The 16,502-nt window shown below is 48.7% G+C and overlaps 1 protein-coding gene across 2 annotated transcripts in view; it reads left to right on the top strand.

Moving 5' to 3' along the window:
- The window catches only part of LRRK1 (leucine rich repeat kinase 1), a 110,542-nt gene that overhangs the window by 9,416 nt on the left and 84,624 nt on the right, over positions 1-16,502 (top strand). For both annotated transcript variants that reach the window (XM_019503999.1, XM_019503998.1), the window contains exon 2: positions 14,350-14,513. In XM_019503999.1, the coding sequence (XP_019359544.1) occupies positions 14,350-14,513 (164 nt within the window). The remainder of the gene's footprint in view (positions 1-14,349; positions 14,514-16,502) is intronic.

The raw sequence follows: 16,502 nt of genomic DNA, 5'->3' as shown, positions 1-16,502 counted from the left end.
CTCCCGATTTTTGGCATCTAATTAAGGCTCTGATTCTCCTGGGGTTATTTGCAGAACAAAATCTACACGCTTTCAGCAGAATACACACATGGAAGCTGGTTTGCCTTGTGCTACGTCCTTCCTCTTAATGAAAACGAGCTTCTGTTTAGTGAAAGAACCAACTTGCAGGATCTCCAGTCCTTCCTTCCCCTGTGCAAGCAGCTTTTCTGGTGCCTAGCTTCTGCCCCAGAGTAAGGGAAATTGGTTTTGTGGGAGCCACTGGTTAAAATGTCAGCGGCACATCACTGCACGCACTTTCTGGACTGACAGCTGCATGAAGGGCTGGGCTGGTTACTGAGCTAGTAAGTGATCCCTAAGCTCTCGTGTCCATAATTGCCCAAGTGTCACTGTCACACCCAGGCCCTGATTCAGGAATGCACTTCTCTTGAATGCATGCTTAAAGTTAAGCCTCTGCGCAAGTATTTCCCTGGCCTGGGTTGCAGTTAGCCTTTTGGACCCGCATGGGTGCTCACGGGAAGGGACCTGGATCATTGAGTCCAGCTGCATACTGCTACAGACTACGATGAATCCCATCCATGAAACTTATGAGCTGCATCAGGTTGTTGCTCCACTTCCTGGAAGGATGTTGCAGGCTGCTCTGAGAGCTGGAAAGCTTCGAATTTGCAGTCCTAAATCCTGTCCAGTTGGTCCCTTTCCCTCCATCCTACACCTCTTCCCCAGCATTCAACCTCCGATGTCTTCTGCCTCCTCTCGGTCTGTTCTGCTAGGCCACAGGTGTCAAAGATACGGCCCACGCAGCTGTTTCATCCAGCTCACAGGACTCTTCGAGGGGCCGGGAATTTGGGAGCTGGGTCCCACTCCTAAATTCCCAGGCATGGAGCCCGTTGCTGCCGCTTATCCTACCACTCGCCTCACTGCCAGATCCGGCCTGCTAGCAGCACCATGGTCTGGATGTGGCGTGCAGGGGCGGTTGAGTTTAAGACCCTTTTGCTAAACTAAACCAGCCACGCTCTTTTGGGAGCTCTTCTCCAACGCCCTTCTGATCTGCTCAGGAGTGGCCCTTGTTAGCGGTGGTTGCATCCTGAGTTCATCTTTCTTCAACGTGGGAGACCATGTCCTTTCAGTACTTTTGACTCCTCCACTGCTCTCTTCCTATGGTTCTTATCATTCACTTGTGTCTTGACTTAAATTAGCTCCTGAATCTGGATGGTATTTGTGCTTGTCTTTAAAGTTAAGCACAAGCTGCGGGGTGGGGGCTTTCCTGAATGAAGGCAGGCAAGCTCCCGAGGCGCGGACTGGGTGGTTGCGTGTATCTGAACATCCCCGGGGCCCTGCTCACGACTGTGTGCTGCTGCCATGGTGGTTCCGGGTAGTGCTGGGCGCAGGGGACTTGGATTGATGTTTGTACGTGGAAGTGCTCTTTTTTTCCCTTTCCAATGGAAAACCGAACCCTAGAGAAAAATTTAAGTTCAGGTAACGGTGCGTAAAATTGGCAGATTTCAAAAGTAACAAACCCCTCAGATAATCATTGCAAAGTAGGACCGTGTTTTGGTGCTAAAAATTTGAAAGAAAAATGTTGACCAGCCCTTATGATACCGAGCTGTTTTCCTTTGGCTTCCACGGGCGATTGCGCTTTATTCAGATCCGCCTTCTCCTACATAGGCCTTCAGGTGCTCTGGTTTGTTATCCTCCCTCTGCTTGGCATAGGCTGTATACAGACAGCGAATCGGAGAGAAGACAAATGGCACTTATGCATGTTTAATGTGTATTCTCCAATTGAAAATATATCTGGGGGAGACGGATGAGCAGAGATGCCTTCTATATAACAACGTATTTGCAAACTATTCTAATTCTGGGACTGGAATGAAATCACCGAGTCCTTACGATAAAAATGAATCATCCACTTAGAAGCTGAATCATCTTAATTTTCCTATGGATTTTGGGGTTCAGAGATCTCTGTTCCCTTCTTTCCCTGCCCCTGCATTGGGTGGATTTTAATGTCAGTGAGCACTTTGGCTTCTACAGGAGGACAGGGATGCTTTTTTTAGAGTCCTTTGTTGACCCTCTGTGGAGTCTGTGGACAGAGACGTTGTTGGCATCTCTGCATTGCTTACCAGTATGCCTTGCCTTTCCTGGAGGTAAATGGGCAGTCTCTGGGGCAGGAGGTCATTTTATTCTGCAGGCCCACAGAGACAGGCCTCTGTTGAACGGTTATGGTCTTGGCTTTATAATACTTCCTTTTGGTCTGCTAAAAAAAAAAATAGCTGCTCACCACCAGGATTTTGAAAGCTCTTTAAGGAACGTGGGGGTGGGCGAGAGATGCGTGTGCCAGGTGAATTAGTTCATATGAAAGTCCCTGGCAAGGCACTGGGTTCAGTGGGAAGTCCCCTTTGATTGTGCCCATTTTTCTTCAGCGAATTAACCAGGTTTCTCTTGTTTGCTCTTGCCTATAGGATCTTTTTTTTTTCCTTACCAATCCTTCTTGCCACTCTGGTTTGCACCAACCTATTGCAAACCAGCTGAGATCACAGCAGCACTTCAGTTAAAAGAATAAATCAAGTTAAAAGTTTAACCTCTTCCCCTTTGGTGCTTGGGGCCAGAGGGCCAAAGGGGAGCTCCCCTGATCCATCTGCCTGCCCTATCCTAGGATACAAAGACAGGAAGTTTAGTCAGCAAATGCTCGCTAAGGCCCTTCAAACAATCGTTTGGAGGTTGTGTGAAAGGAGAAAAAAGCAGGTGCGTGCTTGCTTATGGAGCTGGAGACAGAACATGAAACAATGCCCATTTGAGCATCTGTCTGTGCAATGCCACACGTCACGGGGGTTTGCCCTGCCAGATCATCCCATCGATCCCTCTAGATTGCAATGCAGCGCTTGGAAGAGCAGCCTTTGAGCAACGTTGTCATGAAGGCGGAGAGTCCTTCCTAATGACTGCTCGAGACAAGTTGCACCCTGCAGCGTGACACTCGGATGCCACTATTTCCTTACCTTACAGAGCTACAGCCATGGCTCGTGAACACAGCTGTGCCCTGCAGGTGTGAACAAGCTTTGAGCTCCTGCCACGCTGAGGTCATGGGCTCACAGTACTCTTGGGAGATGCTGATGTGCACGTCCTTGAATGAGCTATAAGCTTCTGCCTGTTAATGGCATTAAGGTCTCCCTTGCATTTGTATCATGCCATGAAATCATAGGAAAAACTGACGCACTTGCACTCAGACCCTTGAAAAAAGGAAATAATCTTGGCAGTCCAAATGACCGCAGGCCGAGGCAGATTGTTCGCTACAGGAACCAGCCCATAAATACACAGCTTGGGTTGCAGCCGTCTTGATCTGCTGCGTGGTTATTGTCCAGCCCTGAGTGGGGCAAGGGAAGAAAAGCCCGAGGCATTTTCCTTCCTTAAGGTTTTATTTTTTCCACTCCCCTTTTCATTGGACAAACAGTTTTCCCCGCATGTGACGCGAGTTTGGAATCGGGCATTTCCAGCTGCTCGTCATGGTCAGTCTCTCGGCTTCAGCATAACTCCGTTTGCCAGGGCTTTTCTCGCGAAGGCTTTTCTCATGAAGGCCTTTTATCTCAGTGGACAAATTTTATATGCAAGACAAAGTTTAGCAGGTGAGGTATTGGGACTTGAGTGAGTTTTTTTTAAACCGTGCTAAATTATACTCCAACAGCAGCAGATCTCTTCAGCATTTCCTCCACATCTGGTTAGCTTGGAGACATTCCTCCAGGTCTTGTGTTTGGCCCCATATGATCACACAATCCTCTGCTCCCTTTCAGGGGAACTGGCGCCGATGAACATTTGCACTGGATATGCTGTGGATGATGCTCTGCTTTACATCCTCTTTTCCACTGGCCTGGCAATGAGGCTTGGAGTGAAGAAAAGTTGCTCAAATGTGTTTAAATAATAGATGTATGGTTAAATTGAGCCACGTGTGCCTGGGAAAAGCTTTCCCTCTCCGTCTGGAAAATGAGTCATCGTTAGCATTGTGCAGAGTGAGAAGCCGGGGTGTGATTCCTTGCCCAAGTTGCAGAGGCATCATTTCGCCCTCCCGCCAGCCCAGTTCTGCAGTTTCCTCGCTAGCGGGGATATCAAATTGCTCACTGGAGACGGCTGTAGTACCGTCTGCCGCCCTTGTTCGTGAAGAAGGGCTGGTGGATCGACCCGGTTTGTCGCTGCGCTCTTCCTGCAGCTGAGTGAGCTCTGTGGCACATGGGGTGGGGGGATGCCCAGTATAGGGTCAGATCACCCTGCCTTCACTGCACAGAAAAGCCCAGGTCAAGAGCTGCAGCTAGGACCTGCTGGGGGGCTTGGGTTTAACTTTACCAGCTTGGCAAAGGGAAGTAACTCGTGCTCCCCACAACTTGTCATCCTACAGCACTACCACAGGCAGTGGGGTACTTCTTCCCTCTGCTACATTTGGTGTCAAAGAGTGAGCCCCCCTTCCTCCTTGGTCAGACTGGCATCTCACACTGCAGCCACCTCCGGCTGTTTGCAAAACGATCCAAATTCCCTGTCCTGTTTTTGAGAGAGGCCAGGGCCTTCCTTTCCCTCTGTAACCCCAGCTGGGAAAGGGTGGAGTTATTGGGTTTTTTTGTTGTGTTTTTTTTTAATGAGTTGGAAACCCCAAGACCTTGGCAGGGGTTTGTGAAATGTGTTTTCAAGCTCGCTGCAAAGTAGGAGTAAGATGCTACTCGGCAGCAGCAACGGCGCCAGCATCTGGCCCTTACTAACTAACTAACCAGGTGCTTTGAGCTCCCAGGTAGACCTGGGGAAGAGTGATCCGGTGAAACATCCTTTGTCTGAAAATGTGAATTTATTGACACTGGAAATGCTTGCAGGAAAAGGCCAGTTTGGATGAATTTCCTGATAAAACTGGGTGGGGAGGGGAAGGAAATCTAACTTGTTAAACCACAGCTTTCTGCCACTTTTACAGCAAAATCTGTTCTGCAATGTGTGCTAATTAAAGTAAATCTATTTAATGGTCAAAATGAGCACCGTGCTTTATTGCAACAGGACATTTTGATTGACCTGAATTTCTTCTTTTATGGGCTTTTGTCTTGCAAAACTCTTTGCGACCCTGACTTCTCATTTTGGTTTGGCCTGAGAGTTTTTCCCAGTCTCTCAGAGAGTTTTCTGGGCAGAAGGCACTATCCTACACAGCTCTGTGCATAAAGCCTCTAGTGCAGAGGTTGGCAACCTTTTGGCAACCTTTTAGCAACGGTGGGCCAAATCTGCACGGCTCAGCCTGAAGACAGGCTGCCGACTGCCGTTGCCACCTTAGCTTGGCGGGACCCCCGGGCCACAGGTTGCCGACCACCGTTCTAGCAGATTGATCCAAGGTTCATCAGCATCAATGGGAGTCTCTCCATTGACTGGACTTTGTCTAAGGCCAAGGCTCAACGTTATTAGTTTTAATCGTTCTAAAAATGCAAAGAAACAGTAAGGAAATGATATCACGGGTGGGCCGAGTGGCTCATTGGAAGTAGTGTGACTTGCCGTGTGTCTCATGGTTATTAACACTAAGAACTCTTCTAGCTCCTTTGGATGATCGCTGCAAGGAATTCAGTATCTTTGCATGTGTTGTGGGAGGGGACAGTGTGTGGAGGTGGTGTTTTACCGGCTTGTGCTATTTTGCACCTCATCCCTTTTCCCTTCAATCTCTGACAATGTTCAAGCATCAAAATGGCAAAAGATGAATTCACTAAACCTCAGCCCCAGCCATCTGGTCCCGTTGAAGGACTGCCTGAGGTCAGCCTGAAGCTGCTCTCTCCCCACCCCTGCCCCCAATTCCCTAGTCCTCTCTGAAGAACCCAAGGGTTGAATTTCACTGTAATGGGCCATGGAGATGAAAATGACTGTCAAGGCTAAAATGCAGTTGTTATCTCAGACAAAGAGGCATCCGTTCAGCCAAAAGAGGCTTCAGCTACAGGCTGCAAGAAGGGGAGCCTGGGAGCTGTTTCTGCTGAAGCAGTGCTAGGCAGTTAACAGTTCGAGCAATTAATAGCTTAATGGAGCATCACTGAGTGGGAGACGGTCTTAAATAATGAGCTTTGGGCCGCTTTGTGGAAGCACTCCCTAAATGATGACCAGGTTAGTAACAGTTTTGAATTATTATTTTGCAATTACTTATTGAAACCGGTTAATTCCTAGGCTCGTTTTACCCTCCAGTGCACCTTTCAGCTGTACCTTTTCTGTGCCATTTCAGGGTATCCTCGCATACCAGGTAAACATGTATTTCTGTTCATTCCAAAAGGGTTTTTGCTTTATTGATGACAGGGACTTATGCAGCCCTTTTCAAAGCAGTCATATGCAGGTATTTCTCCAAGGCAGGTAATAGGGTTATTTTAGCGGCCAGGTGTGATGGTGGATAGAGGTAGGGGTAATACTTCACTGCGTAGCACACTCTTGCATTGTGCTGCTGTTCCCAGGCACGTTGACAGCTCGCAGTGGTGTTTAAGTGCCAGCACTCATTTCTTTTCCTAGCGAAGGAATATCGTTGCTTTAAAAATCATATATTTTAAGCACCTTTGTTACGAACAGGGCCTTAGAAGCTACAGAGCTGCTGGGAATTCTGAAATCTGCGGGTCCTTTTAATAATTCAAAGCATCAATGTCATTTTTATTGCTTTTCTTTCTGTTCAAGCAACGCGGTCGCCGTCGCGTTCCGGCAGCTCTCTTGCGGCTGCAAAGTGAAGTGGGGTCAGGTCTGTCTGTCTGTCTGTAAACAGCTTCTTCCAGCGGATTATTTTGGAAAAGCCGGCAGTTGCACAATCTAGGGTGAAGCTGTGATGACCCTTCGAAGACACTGAAATCCAAAGCAGGCGATATTTCCAGAGTCGGTTCCTTTCTCGCAGCCTGCGCGGTTCCAGCAGCAGCAGGAGGGAAATCCTACAGTCAGTGAATGCCGACGGTTTTTCTCTTGGGCTTGGTTTGCTTACTGCCCTCAGGAGAAAGAGAGAAGAATAGGGTAAGGATAGGCAGAGGAAGGGCGAGGATAGATGGCAGATGCAGGGGAGTGAATGGGAAGGATGGGCACATTGGATTTCTTTTTTGCTTGTGGTCATATCCATGGGTTAAAGGGATGTGAGCCCAGATCAAACCCTCCCCATGGTCCAAATGGATGCCATTTGCTACCTTTGCTCATGCAGCCACAAACACACCGAGGGGTGAGCGGTCTGCAGGTCCAGTGGGGCAGTTCTGGGCTGGAGGGGTAGTTCTGGCTGCATTTTTACTAGGAAAAAAAAGGAAAAACTGAAGAGGTTTAAAAGCTTGCAAAGTTCCAGAGGCCTCTTATTATAACGGGGGTGTTAACAGCATGCAATGCGACTCACTGTACCCCGTGCATTGTCCTGTAATCATTTTAGACTCCTACCCAGCAAAGCCTGCAAGCATGTGCTGAAGCGTGTGAAACAAACTCATGTGCTTAGATCCAAGCGCTTTGCTACACCAGTAGCAAGATCAGCACCTTCCTGACCAAATTCAAAAAGACCTAGAATCATAGAAAAACAGAGCTGGAAAGAGCACCAGGAGGCCATTTAGTCTAGTGTGCTGCTCAAGGCAGGACCATCCGTGTTTAAACCCCCCATCCCCAAACAAGTGCTCGTCTGACCTGCACCTAGGATCTTCCAACAACAGACATGCCACAGTCTCTCTTCTTACCGGTTCCAGTGCTTAGCTACCCTGGGTTAGAAAGTTTCCCTAATAAGAACATAAGCAGTGTCATTTACTGGGATGGACCATAGGTCCATCTTGCCCAGTATCTTGTGTCGCGCAGAGGCGGAGAGCGGATGCTGAAAGGGAGAGCGAACTGGGTATGAGCAGAGTTTCTCTCCTGTTCCTCTTCCACTTGCAGCCGCCAGCACTGGAGATCAAGGAAGTTTTGATTCGGAGGCTGTCCCCCTAATTCCCGTGCTCGATAGCTATCAGTGCCCCTTTCTGCCACGAACGTGTCCAGTCCCTTTTTGAATCTGGCCAAACGGGCAGCTTTCACATCGTGGAGTAACGAGCGCCGCGCTTTAATTCCACGCTGGGTGAAAAAGAGCTTCCTTCTGTTCGTTTTAGGCTTACTGCCTACTAGTTTCAGCTTGTGACCCCTAGTTCTTGTATTTTGGGAGGGAGTCAACAATAAATAAATAATAATATTATTATTATTGGGAGGGAGTCAATAATAATAAAGAGCTTCCTTCTGTTTGTTTTAGACTTACTGCCTACTAGTTTCAGCTTGTGATCCCTAGTTCTTGTATTTTGAGAGGGAGTCAATAATACAGGGGCGGGCAATTATTTTGGGCGGAGGGCCACTCACTGAGTTTTGGCAAACCATTGAGGGCCATGTGACAGGCAGTCAGGGACTGATAAATATGAATTTTCTAAATTTTTAGGGGTCCCACAGGCCGGATAGAATGGCCTGGTGGGCTGCATCTGGCCTGCAGGCCACATTTTGCCCACCCCTGCAATAATAAATCCCTATTTACTTTCTCTTTGCCATTTAGTATATTTTCGACCCTTATCGTGTCCCGCTTTTCTAAACTGAATAGGCCTGGCTTCTTTAGTCTCTTCTCAATGGAAGCTCCTCCATATCACTTACCGTCCTTGTTTGCTTTCTCTGTACCTTCTCCAGTTTTTCTATATCTTTTTTGGTGGGGAGCAAAGCCGGGCGCAATATGGGCTGTGTGGACACGCTGGCCACGTCTACATGTGCGGCGGACTCTGCAGGTGTTACTGCGTGGTCATTTAGTACTTGCAGAAGCATTATTGGCATTACTGTGCGGTACCGTTGCTGCACGGTTTTTTCCTATTGCTGCTGCACAGTAGCTCGTTACTACGGCTCACTGGTGTCACGCCACGGTTAGTGCCCAGCAACACTACTGTGCGGTAGCAGTTTGCTGCGGCATTGCATCTTGTGTCCATGTGCCCACTGTAGCTTTATAAAGAGGCAGGATGATACTTTCTGTTTTATTTACAATTCCTTTCTTAATAATCCCTAACATTTTGTCCACCGTTTTGATGGCTGCTCGGATCTGAGCTGCTGTTTATTAGCTGCCCAGCCTAAATTTCCTTGGTGACATTTTAAGCACATATTCAGCATCATTTGCCTTTGGCAGTCAGCCACACAGTTTGTTTTTCAGAAACTTCATACATGTGCATTGACCTCAGTGAGACCTTGGACGTATGTCGAAGTTACTAAACAGGGTAAGTGTTTGCAGTGTTGAAGCCTAAGGAGAACTTATACCAGGTTTCAAAGCAGTTCTGTGCAAAAATAGATGATACGTTGAGGCAAAATTCACATTATTTTAACGAACGTTTCCCTCCATCTGCATAAATACCTGCCGTAAAGGCAATTCAGCCATTGATCTGTTGGAAATAAAATACTCTTGGATCAGCAAAAGATAATTATCCTTTCCTTTTCATAATTAAGAAATGTGTTTACATGAGTTTAATTTACCCTGGCCCCTCCTTTTCTAGCTTTGGCAGATTTGTTCTTAATATTGCAGTTTCTTTAAAACACCAGTGTAAATCCCGTGACAAGCAGAGAGAGCAGCATAGAGAATTTGATATGTCATTTCTTAAGATACCATTATTTCTTTTGGGAACGGGGTAATTAATCTGACTCGCTGAGACCTATTACTTTGCAATAGGCTCCTTTTTTCTCCTTTGGGGAACTCGGCAGTGAAAGGATTGAATGTTATAAGTCTGCGGCACTTCATTAAGTTTTGATGGGGGTGCGACTGTCTCCGAGGGCAGAATTTTTCTCAGCCTGTGACTCATCAGCTTTACTTTCTCTCTGTTTGTAAGCTGGTGCAGTCAGAGGCTCTTCCTGTTGCTAAAGATTTAATGACAGCTCTTTTTTCTCAGGCTTTTGAGGTGCGAGTTCAGTTTCCCCGAAGCAGAAAGCAGCGTCGCTGGTTATGGAACGCAGTTAAATGACAGGCGATATTCATTTTGGGCCATGGATAGTTAAATGTAAATACATCTGTTTGCTAGGGTTGGCGAATCAAGCATTAACTGAATCCACCAGTTTGGCATGGTCAGTTGTATCTTCGCAGGTTAATTCAGGCTAGATCCAAAAAGGAGCCAAGGCAGAATATAACACTTCAGGCCAAAGTTGCAATCCTGAACCCCCTGCTAAGCTGCCACCTGGAGGTACTTTGAGTCCAGAGGCACCTGGTTTGTGATCTAGCTCTGCATGGAGAGTGCTGAGCGGGTCGGTGTTTGACACGGTGGGATCCATCATGAGCTAGGTGCCCGTCGGCCCCAGCCCCACAAAGGGTGTTATTCTCGGAGCATGCCCAGCAAACACCTGCCATCGGGTACCAGCTCCTGCTTCCTTTTCAAATGGAGGAGGATGTGGTCATTCAAGCAAGCACTTGCTCAGGACGTGGGAGATCTGGATTGCATTCCTTCCTCTCTCAGAGGGGGTTTGAATCCCGCTCCCTGAAGTGCACTGAACCATCACGATGTAGGTGGGGAGTGGGCACTGCCAACCCCTCCCGCTAGAGCTGTGCTGCCGCGTGGAAAAGAGTGTGCTGGTGCAGAAAGGGAGCAGGAGAGGAGCATGAGTCAGATGCTTAGGGGGTCCAGGCAATGATCTACAGAAGTACTCGCTGGGAGTAGCCGTAGTCTGGTGGTTAGGGCACTCTTGTGGGAGATACGGGTTTGGATCTTCTCCGGGAGAGAAGGGAACTGGACCTGAGCCTGGCCAAGTGCTCTAACCACGATGCTGCTCTTTACAAGAGGAGCACCAGCTTGAAAGAAAAGGCCTGCTGCCTTGGGAGGGAGCGTGCCAGGCTACAAAGAGTGGCATTTCTCCCCAGCTTGGAGTCCGGAGCACTTCTAAGGGTCTGCACAAGCATCAACCCCTGCATGCTCTTGGCCTCTGGAGGTTTCGGAGGATGGCCGAGCACATGGGAGATCCCTCATTGCTTGTCTGCTTCGCTTTCCCCCTCCACCCCATGGTGGAGAAAAGCCAAGCCCTGTGGGATGCAGGAGAACCGAGCAACCTCATTGTGCTCTGCTGGCTGGTGCAGACATTTCAAGAAGTGCTTCAAAATGAAGTCCAAGGTTTCATAGTTGGTCGGGTCGGAAGGGACCTGAGCAGATCATCAAGTCCGACCCCCTGCCGTGGCAGGAAAGAGTACTGGGGTCAAATGACCCCAGCAAGGTGTACATCCAGCCTCCTCTTAAAGCCCCCCAGGGTAGGAGCCTGCACCACCTCTCTTGGAAGTTGGTTCCTGATCCTAGCCGCCCTGACCGTGAAGTCGTGCCTCCTGATGTCTAACCTAAATCTACCCTCTGCCACCTTGTGACCGTTATTCCTGGTCACTCGTGGCTGTGCTCGGGGGAACAGGGACTCCCCCAGTGCCTGCTGGTCCCCTCTGACTAGTTTGCAACAGGCCACTAGATCCCCCTCAGCCCTCTCTTGTGGAGGCTGAACAGGTTCAGGTCCCGTCACCCCTCCTCGTAGGGCCTGCCCTGCTGCCCCCTGATCATGCGAGTGGCCCTCCTCTGGACCCTCTCCATGTTGTCCACATCCCTCCTGAAGTGCGGGGCCCAGAACTGGACGCAGTACTCCAGCTGCGGCCTGACCAGTGCTGCATAGAGGGGGAAGATCACCTCCTTGGACCTGCTCGAGATGCATGTGTGGATGCATGACAAGGTGCGATTGGCCTTCCTGACCGCGTCCCCACACTGCCAACCCATGTTCATCTTGGCATCAATGATGACTCCAAGATCCTTTTCTGCCTCTGCACTGACGAGAAGGGAGTTCCCCAACCTGTAGGTATGGTGCCGGTTGTTCCTCCCCAGGTGCATCACCTTGCACTTCTCAGTGTTGAATCCCATCCTGTTCTCATCTGCCCACCCCTGTAACCTGTCTAGGCCTGAGGTGTTTGCTCTCTTTTTCGCGGGTCAATCTGAAGTGCTTTAAGCATTTTTGAAGGGCTTCCTGGGGCATGAACATCTGCACCCGCGTGGCTTGAAGCGTCTCTAGCAGTACACCTGGTCAGGACTGCAGGGTCCTGGATCCCACTCCTGGGCCAAGGACCTAAAAGTTAGGCACGATGGCACCAAAGCCTAATTTTTGGATCTGGCCCTTTCTTGTCATTACACCTTTGTTGGTTTAATGGCGCATTTTCCTTTACACTTCTCTATCCAAGCAAGGTATCATCTTCTCGCCCTTTTAAAAAGGTTGCCTATTGATAAATTACCAACTTCCTCCTCCATCAAAAGCAAATAAAGTTGTAGCAAACATGAGTTTTTTTGGCGGGCCAGCTGCCATAAAAGAGGGGAGCAAATGTTGGGCGAAACGTTCTCTCCAATATTTGGCAAAATTTCTACAAATGAGGATGGGAACCAAAGGCAGACAAGGCTGCGGGCCTGTTGCCCGCTGTCGTTTAAAATCACATTTATTTGCCTTGAATCCTCGCTGTGTGTCCTTCACACTGCTGCAGCCTCCGAGAAGGATTATTGATGCCTGCAGAACCTAATGGCCTGAATCTCTGGAGCCATCTCAGATGTCTGGGCGACTCGAGCTCGATCTTAATAATTAATGCAAAGTGTTAGTCAGGATGGATTAGTAACTCAGACTGAATTATTCACAGAGATTTACTGACACTTGCAGTTTGATCCAGACTTCCTTCTTACTGCGTGAAACTAAAATTCACATGATAAATGTGCATATAAAAGAGCTCCTTGTTAGCTCCTGTAGGAAAACACAGCGAGCAAACAAACAAGGAGAACTGAGGGCACATCTGATCTACGTTGGACTTTGGGAATGGGAGCATAGCCTTAAATTCAGAGCTGTTTCAGGCAGGGAGGTTGCTTTTCGTAACGTGTGTGTGGCAAATTAAAAGGAAGGATGGTAAGTCCTTAATGATGGTTTAGTAGGGAAGATTATTTGAGTGATAAAGAGATCTGTCCTGTGAAAAGTGCCACCCACTTTCCTTTTCTTTGTTTCATTCTTTTGTACTTTTTAAAGCAGCTTGCTATTATTATTATTATTATTATTATTATTATTATTATTATTATTATTATTGTAATGCTTACAGGCATGACGAGAATCAGGGCCAGTCTATGCTGCCATTGCAGTAAGCAGTGTGAAAACACATGAGTAATAAACCCCAATCCTAGCCACAAGCAGTCTATAGCCTGAAGAAACACAGGAAAGTCAGAGAAGGGAAACTGAGGCACAGAGACATGACTTGGCTTGCCTCAGCTCACCCAGTAGACTAGGAACAGAGCCAAAACTGGAATCCCAATCTTCTGGCCCACTTGAGATCCTACTCACTGCTTCCCATGCTCTTTTTGCTCACAGAGGCTTATGATGATGAGCCCTCGGTGCCAGGCCCAGCAATTCAGCCCAGAAAGGGAGTTGAACCTCTTGACTCAGCAGGTTGTGTGGTACAAGAACCCCATCACACAACCTCAGGCAAAATGGATCTGATGCTGTGGTTAAGACACAGGATGAGGGAGCAGGGGGAGCTTAGATGCACTTGAACATGCCCCCAGGCACTTGTCTACATCTTTAGGCTTTAAACTACCTGTAAAAATCCATCCCCAAGGAGATCCAAGCTCTGTCCTTGGCTTGTCCTTGGTTGGCCTATGTGACATTGGGCATCCTGCTTGACATCAGACCTGGGGTGACCAACAGGAAGCCTGTGGGCCAGCTCCAGCCCGCAATGCTGCAGCAATTAATGCTGCCGCTAGTCCTGCTGTGTAATTTCCAGCTGGGTGCAGAGACCAGATACGGAGTGGAGAGCTGCATCCTCTGGTCTGCGGGGCTGGACCTTTGGTGGCAGGAAGAGCAGCGGCTGCTGTGCCTCCAAGAGCTGCAGCAATTCATACTGCCACTGCCAAATTCCAGCTCCGCAGCCAGGTAAGGCAGCTCGCACTCCAGATCCTACCTGCAGATGAGCCCTGCACCATTCATTAGGTCCATGGGGTTGGATGTGTTAATAGGCACCTCCTGCCCATTGAGACCCCTTGCTCCATCAGCGCTGCCGCAGGTGGCAACCTTACCCAGGTGCTTGCTCAGCCTGCGCGGTCCCTGCCAGGCACCAGCCAGACGGGAATGCGTGTGCTTTCATGCACCTTCTTGTGGAAAACACCTCCCGCACAGATTCAGGTGCTCGCTGCCCGTGGCACTTTCATGTCCGTGTCGCAAAGTCCTCCGAGGCACGCGCTCACCCTTGCAGCGTTTTAGACAGTCCTATTATTTATATTCTATTTTACAACACATACAAAATACTTTTGCAATAAATGCCTCGCCACTTCTTTGCATCTCAGTGTGTTTTGACATTGCAGTGGTGTGAGGGGTTATGAGCAAATGCTTCTTCCTTTTTCTTCTTTCCCACAGGTGCTGTGGACATGGGCGGCAAACAGTCCACTGTAGGTGACGTCTCCATACTGCCGACCCCTGTGACAGATAACATTCAGGCCGCTTATAAAAGCGGAGACACCAGTACAGCCCAAGATCTGATTAAAACAACATGCGAGGAGAATGCATTACAAGTGGAGAAGGTAGGGCAGATGGTATCCTTCATTGGGTCGCCTTGGGAAGGAACCTGCTTACCCTGGGCTTGTGTCTACAGTCACGCCTCCTCCAGATGTCCCATTCCCTTGTATTTTCTGCATGTATCTTAAAGTCTCAAACAGGCCAAGACCTTGATGCTGTACACAAATATTTTAAGAGTGCCCTGCAGAGCTTCAAAGCCAGATAGACCAAGGGATGACAGGTATGGAAAGGTCAAGTGGATAGTCCAGAGTGACACAACAAGTCATTTTTGAGCTGATAGACTCTCTGGGGTAAAAGCCTGTCTCTACTGAGAAGGACGGCAAAATTCCTGTTGACTTCAGGGGGACAGGATTTCACTCCACATTTCCCAGGACCAAATCTGCAGCTCTTTTCACTGAACCACATGGCTTCCCAGTGGCAGCTTGCTGGGGTACAGGCCAAGTACGCACTGCAAGACAGTAACCCCCATTTGATGATGCATGTGCCTGGAACAAAGGGCAAAGAATTGCTGCACCCTCTTTCCAGACACTGTAAATGAACCTCTACTTTGCTCACTGCCTGCTTGCAGCAAATGGCCTTTGTCTGAGAAGTGACTGTGTAGGAATGGCTTCCAGAGCAGGGAAAGGCAGTTTCCACGCCTGCTTGTCTTGGGATGATTCCAGAAAAAGAGCCCCTTACAGCATTTGCAGAAAAATCCAACTATTGCTAAAACCCTGTGTCGGTTATAGGCTGACGGGCTTGGCAATCTGAATGGCCTGAGAAAGTGTGCCGTGAGCTTTGTTTCTGTTTAGTTTTTGATCATCTTTGGAGATGATAAGCAGGGCTTGTGTTCCCATTTGGATGCAATTATAAATCCTTTTATATTAAGATTGTGACTTCTGCCCTTTTGCCCTCCTTATGGCCCCTGGCTTGGAGCTTGTAGTGTTGGATGCTTTAGCTCAGAGGACAAAAGCTTGTACTTTTTAGATCCCAAGGTCCTGCGTTCAGTTCTCTATGGCACTTTCACCAAGGGCTTTGTATCATGCCAGCAATAGAGCAGACGCTGCTCAGCAGATACTAAACAGATGAAGTTCATCATTGACTCCAAGATGAACATGGGTCGGCAGTGTGGGGATGCAGTCAGGAAGGCCAACCGCACCTTGTCATGCATCCACAGATGCATCTCAAGCAGGTCAAAAGAAGTGATCCTCCCCCTCTATGCGGCACTGGTTAGGCCGCAGCTGGAGTACTGCGTCCAGTTCTGGGCGCCGCACTTCAGGAGGGATGTGGACAGCATGGAGAGGGTCCAGAGGAGGCCACTCGCATGATCAGGGGGCAGCAGGGCAGACCCTACGAGGAGAGACTACGGGACCTGAACCTGTTCAGCCTCCACAAGAGAAGGCTGAGGGGGGATCTAGTGGCCTGTTACAAACTAGTCAGAGGGGATCAGCAGGCACTGGGGGAGTCCCTGTTCCCCTGAGCACCGCCAGGAGTGACCAGGAATAACGGTCACAAGCTGGTGGAGGGAAGGTTTAGGTTAGACATCAGGAGGCACGACTTCACGGTCAGGGCGGCTAGGGTCTGGAACCAGCTTCCAAGAGAGGTGGTGTAGGCTCCTACCCTGGGGGTTTTTAAGAGGAGGTTAGATAAACTATGAAACTATTCTGGGAGGAAGGCTTCTTCCAGGTGGAGTTGGAAGCTTTCTGTGAGATCATGCAAAGGAGGTGTACAGTGTGCCAGGCTGCCCTGGGCATCTTCCAACCCTCTATTTAGAAACCTTCATAATCTCTGATATTTTACAGAATTAAATCCTGAACTCAGTGGTTACCTGGAAAATGTGCAGTCTTATCTGCTCATGTGGTGGGCTGGTCTCTTACTGAAAACAGATGGAGCCAGGGAAGAGACTTAGAAAGTTGATTACAGTAAAAGAGATTTTGTCAGCCAAAAGACTGTGTGTGTGTGTGTGTGTGTGTGTGTGTGTGTGTGTGTGTGTGTGTGTGTGTGTGTGTGTGTGG

Source organism: Gavialis gangeticus, unplaced genomic scaffold (genome assembly GCF_001723915.1).
Source record: "Gavialis gangeticus isolate Ggan-Ray unplaced genomic scaffold, GavGan_comp1, whole genome shotgun sequence".
NCBI lineage: Eukaryota > Metazoa > Chordata > Crocodylia > Gavialidae > Gavialis > Gavialis gangeticus.
Note: the sequence above shows the minus strand (reverse complement) of the source record. Positions and strands in the feature narration are given on the sequence as shown.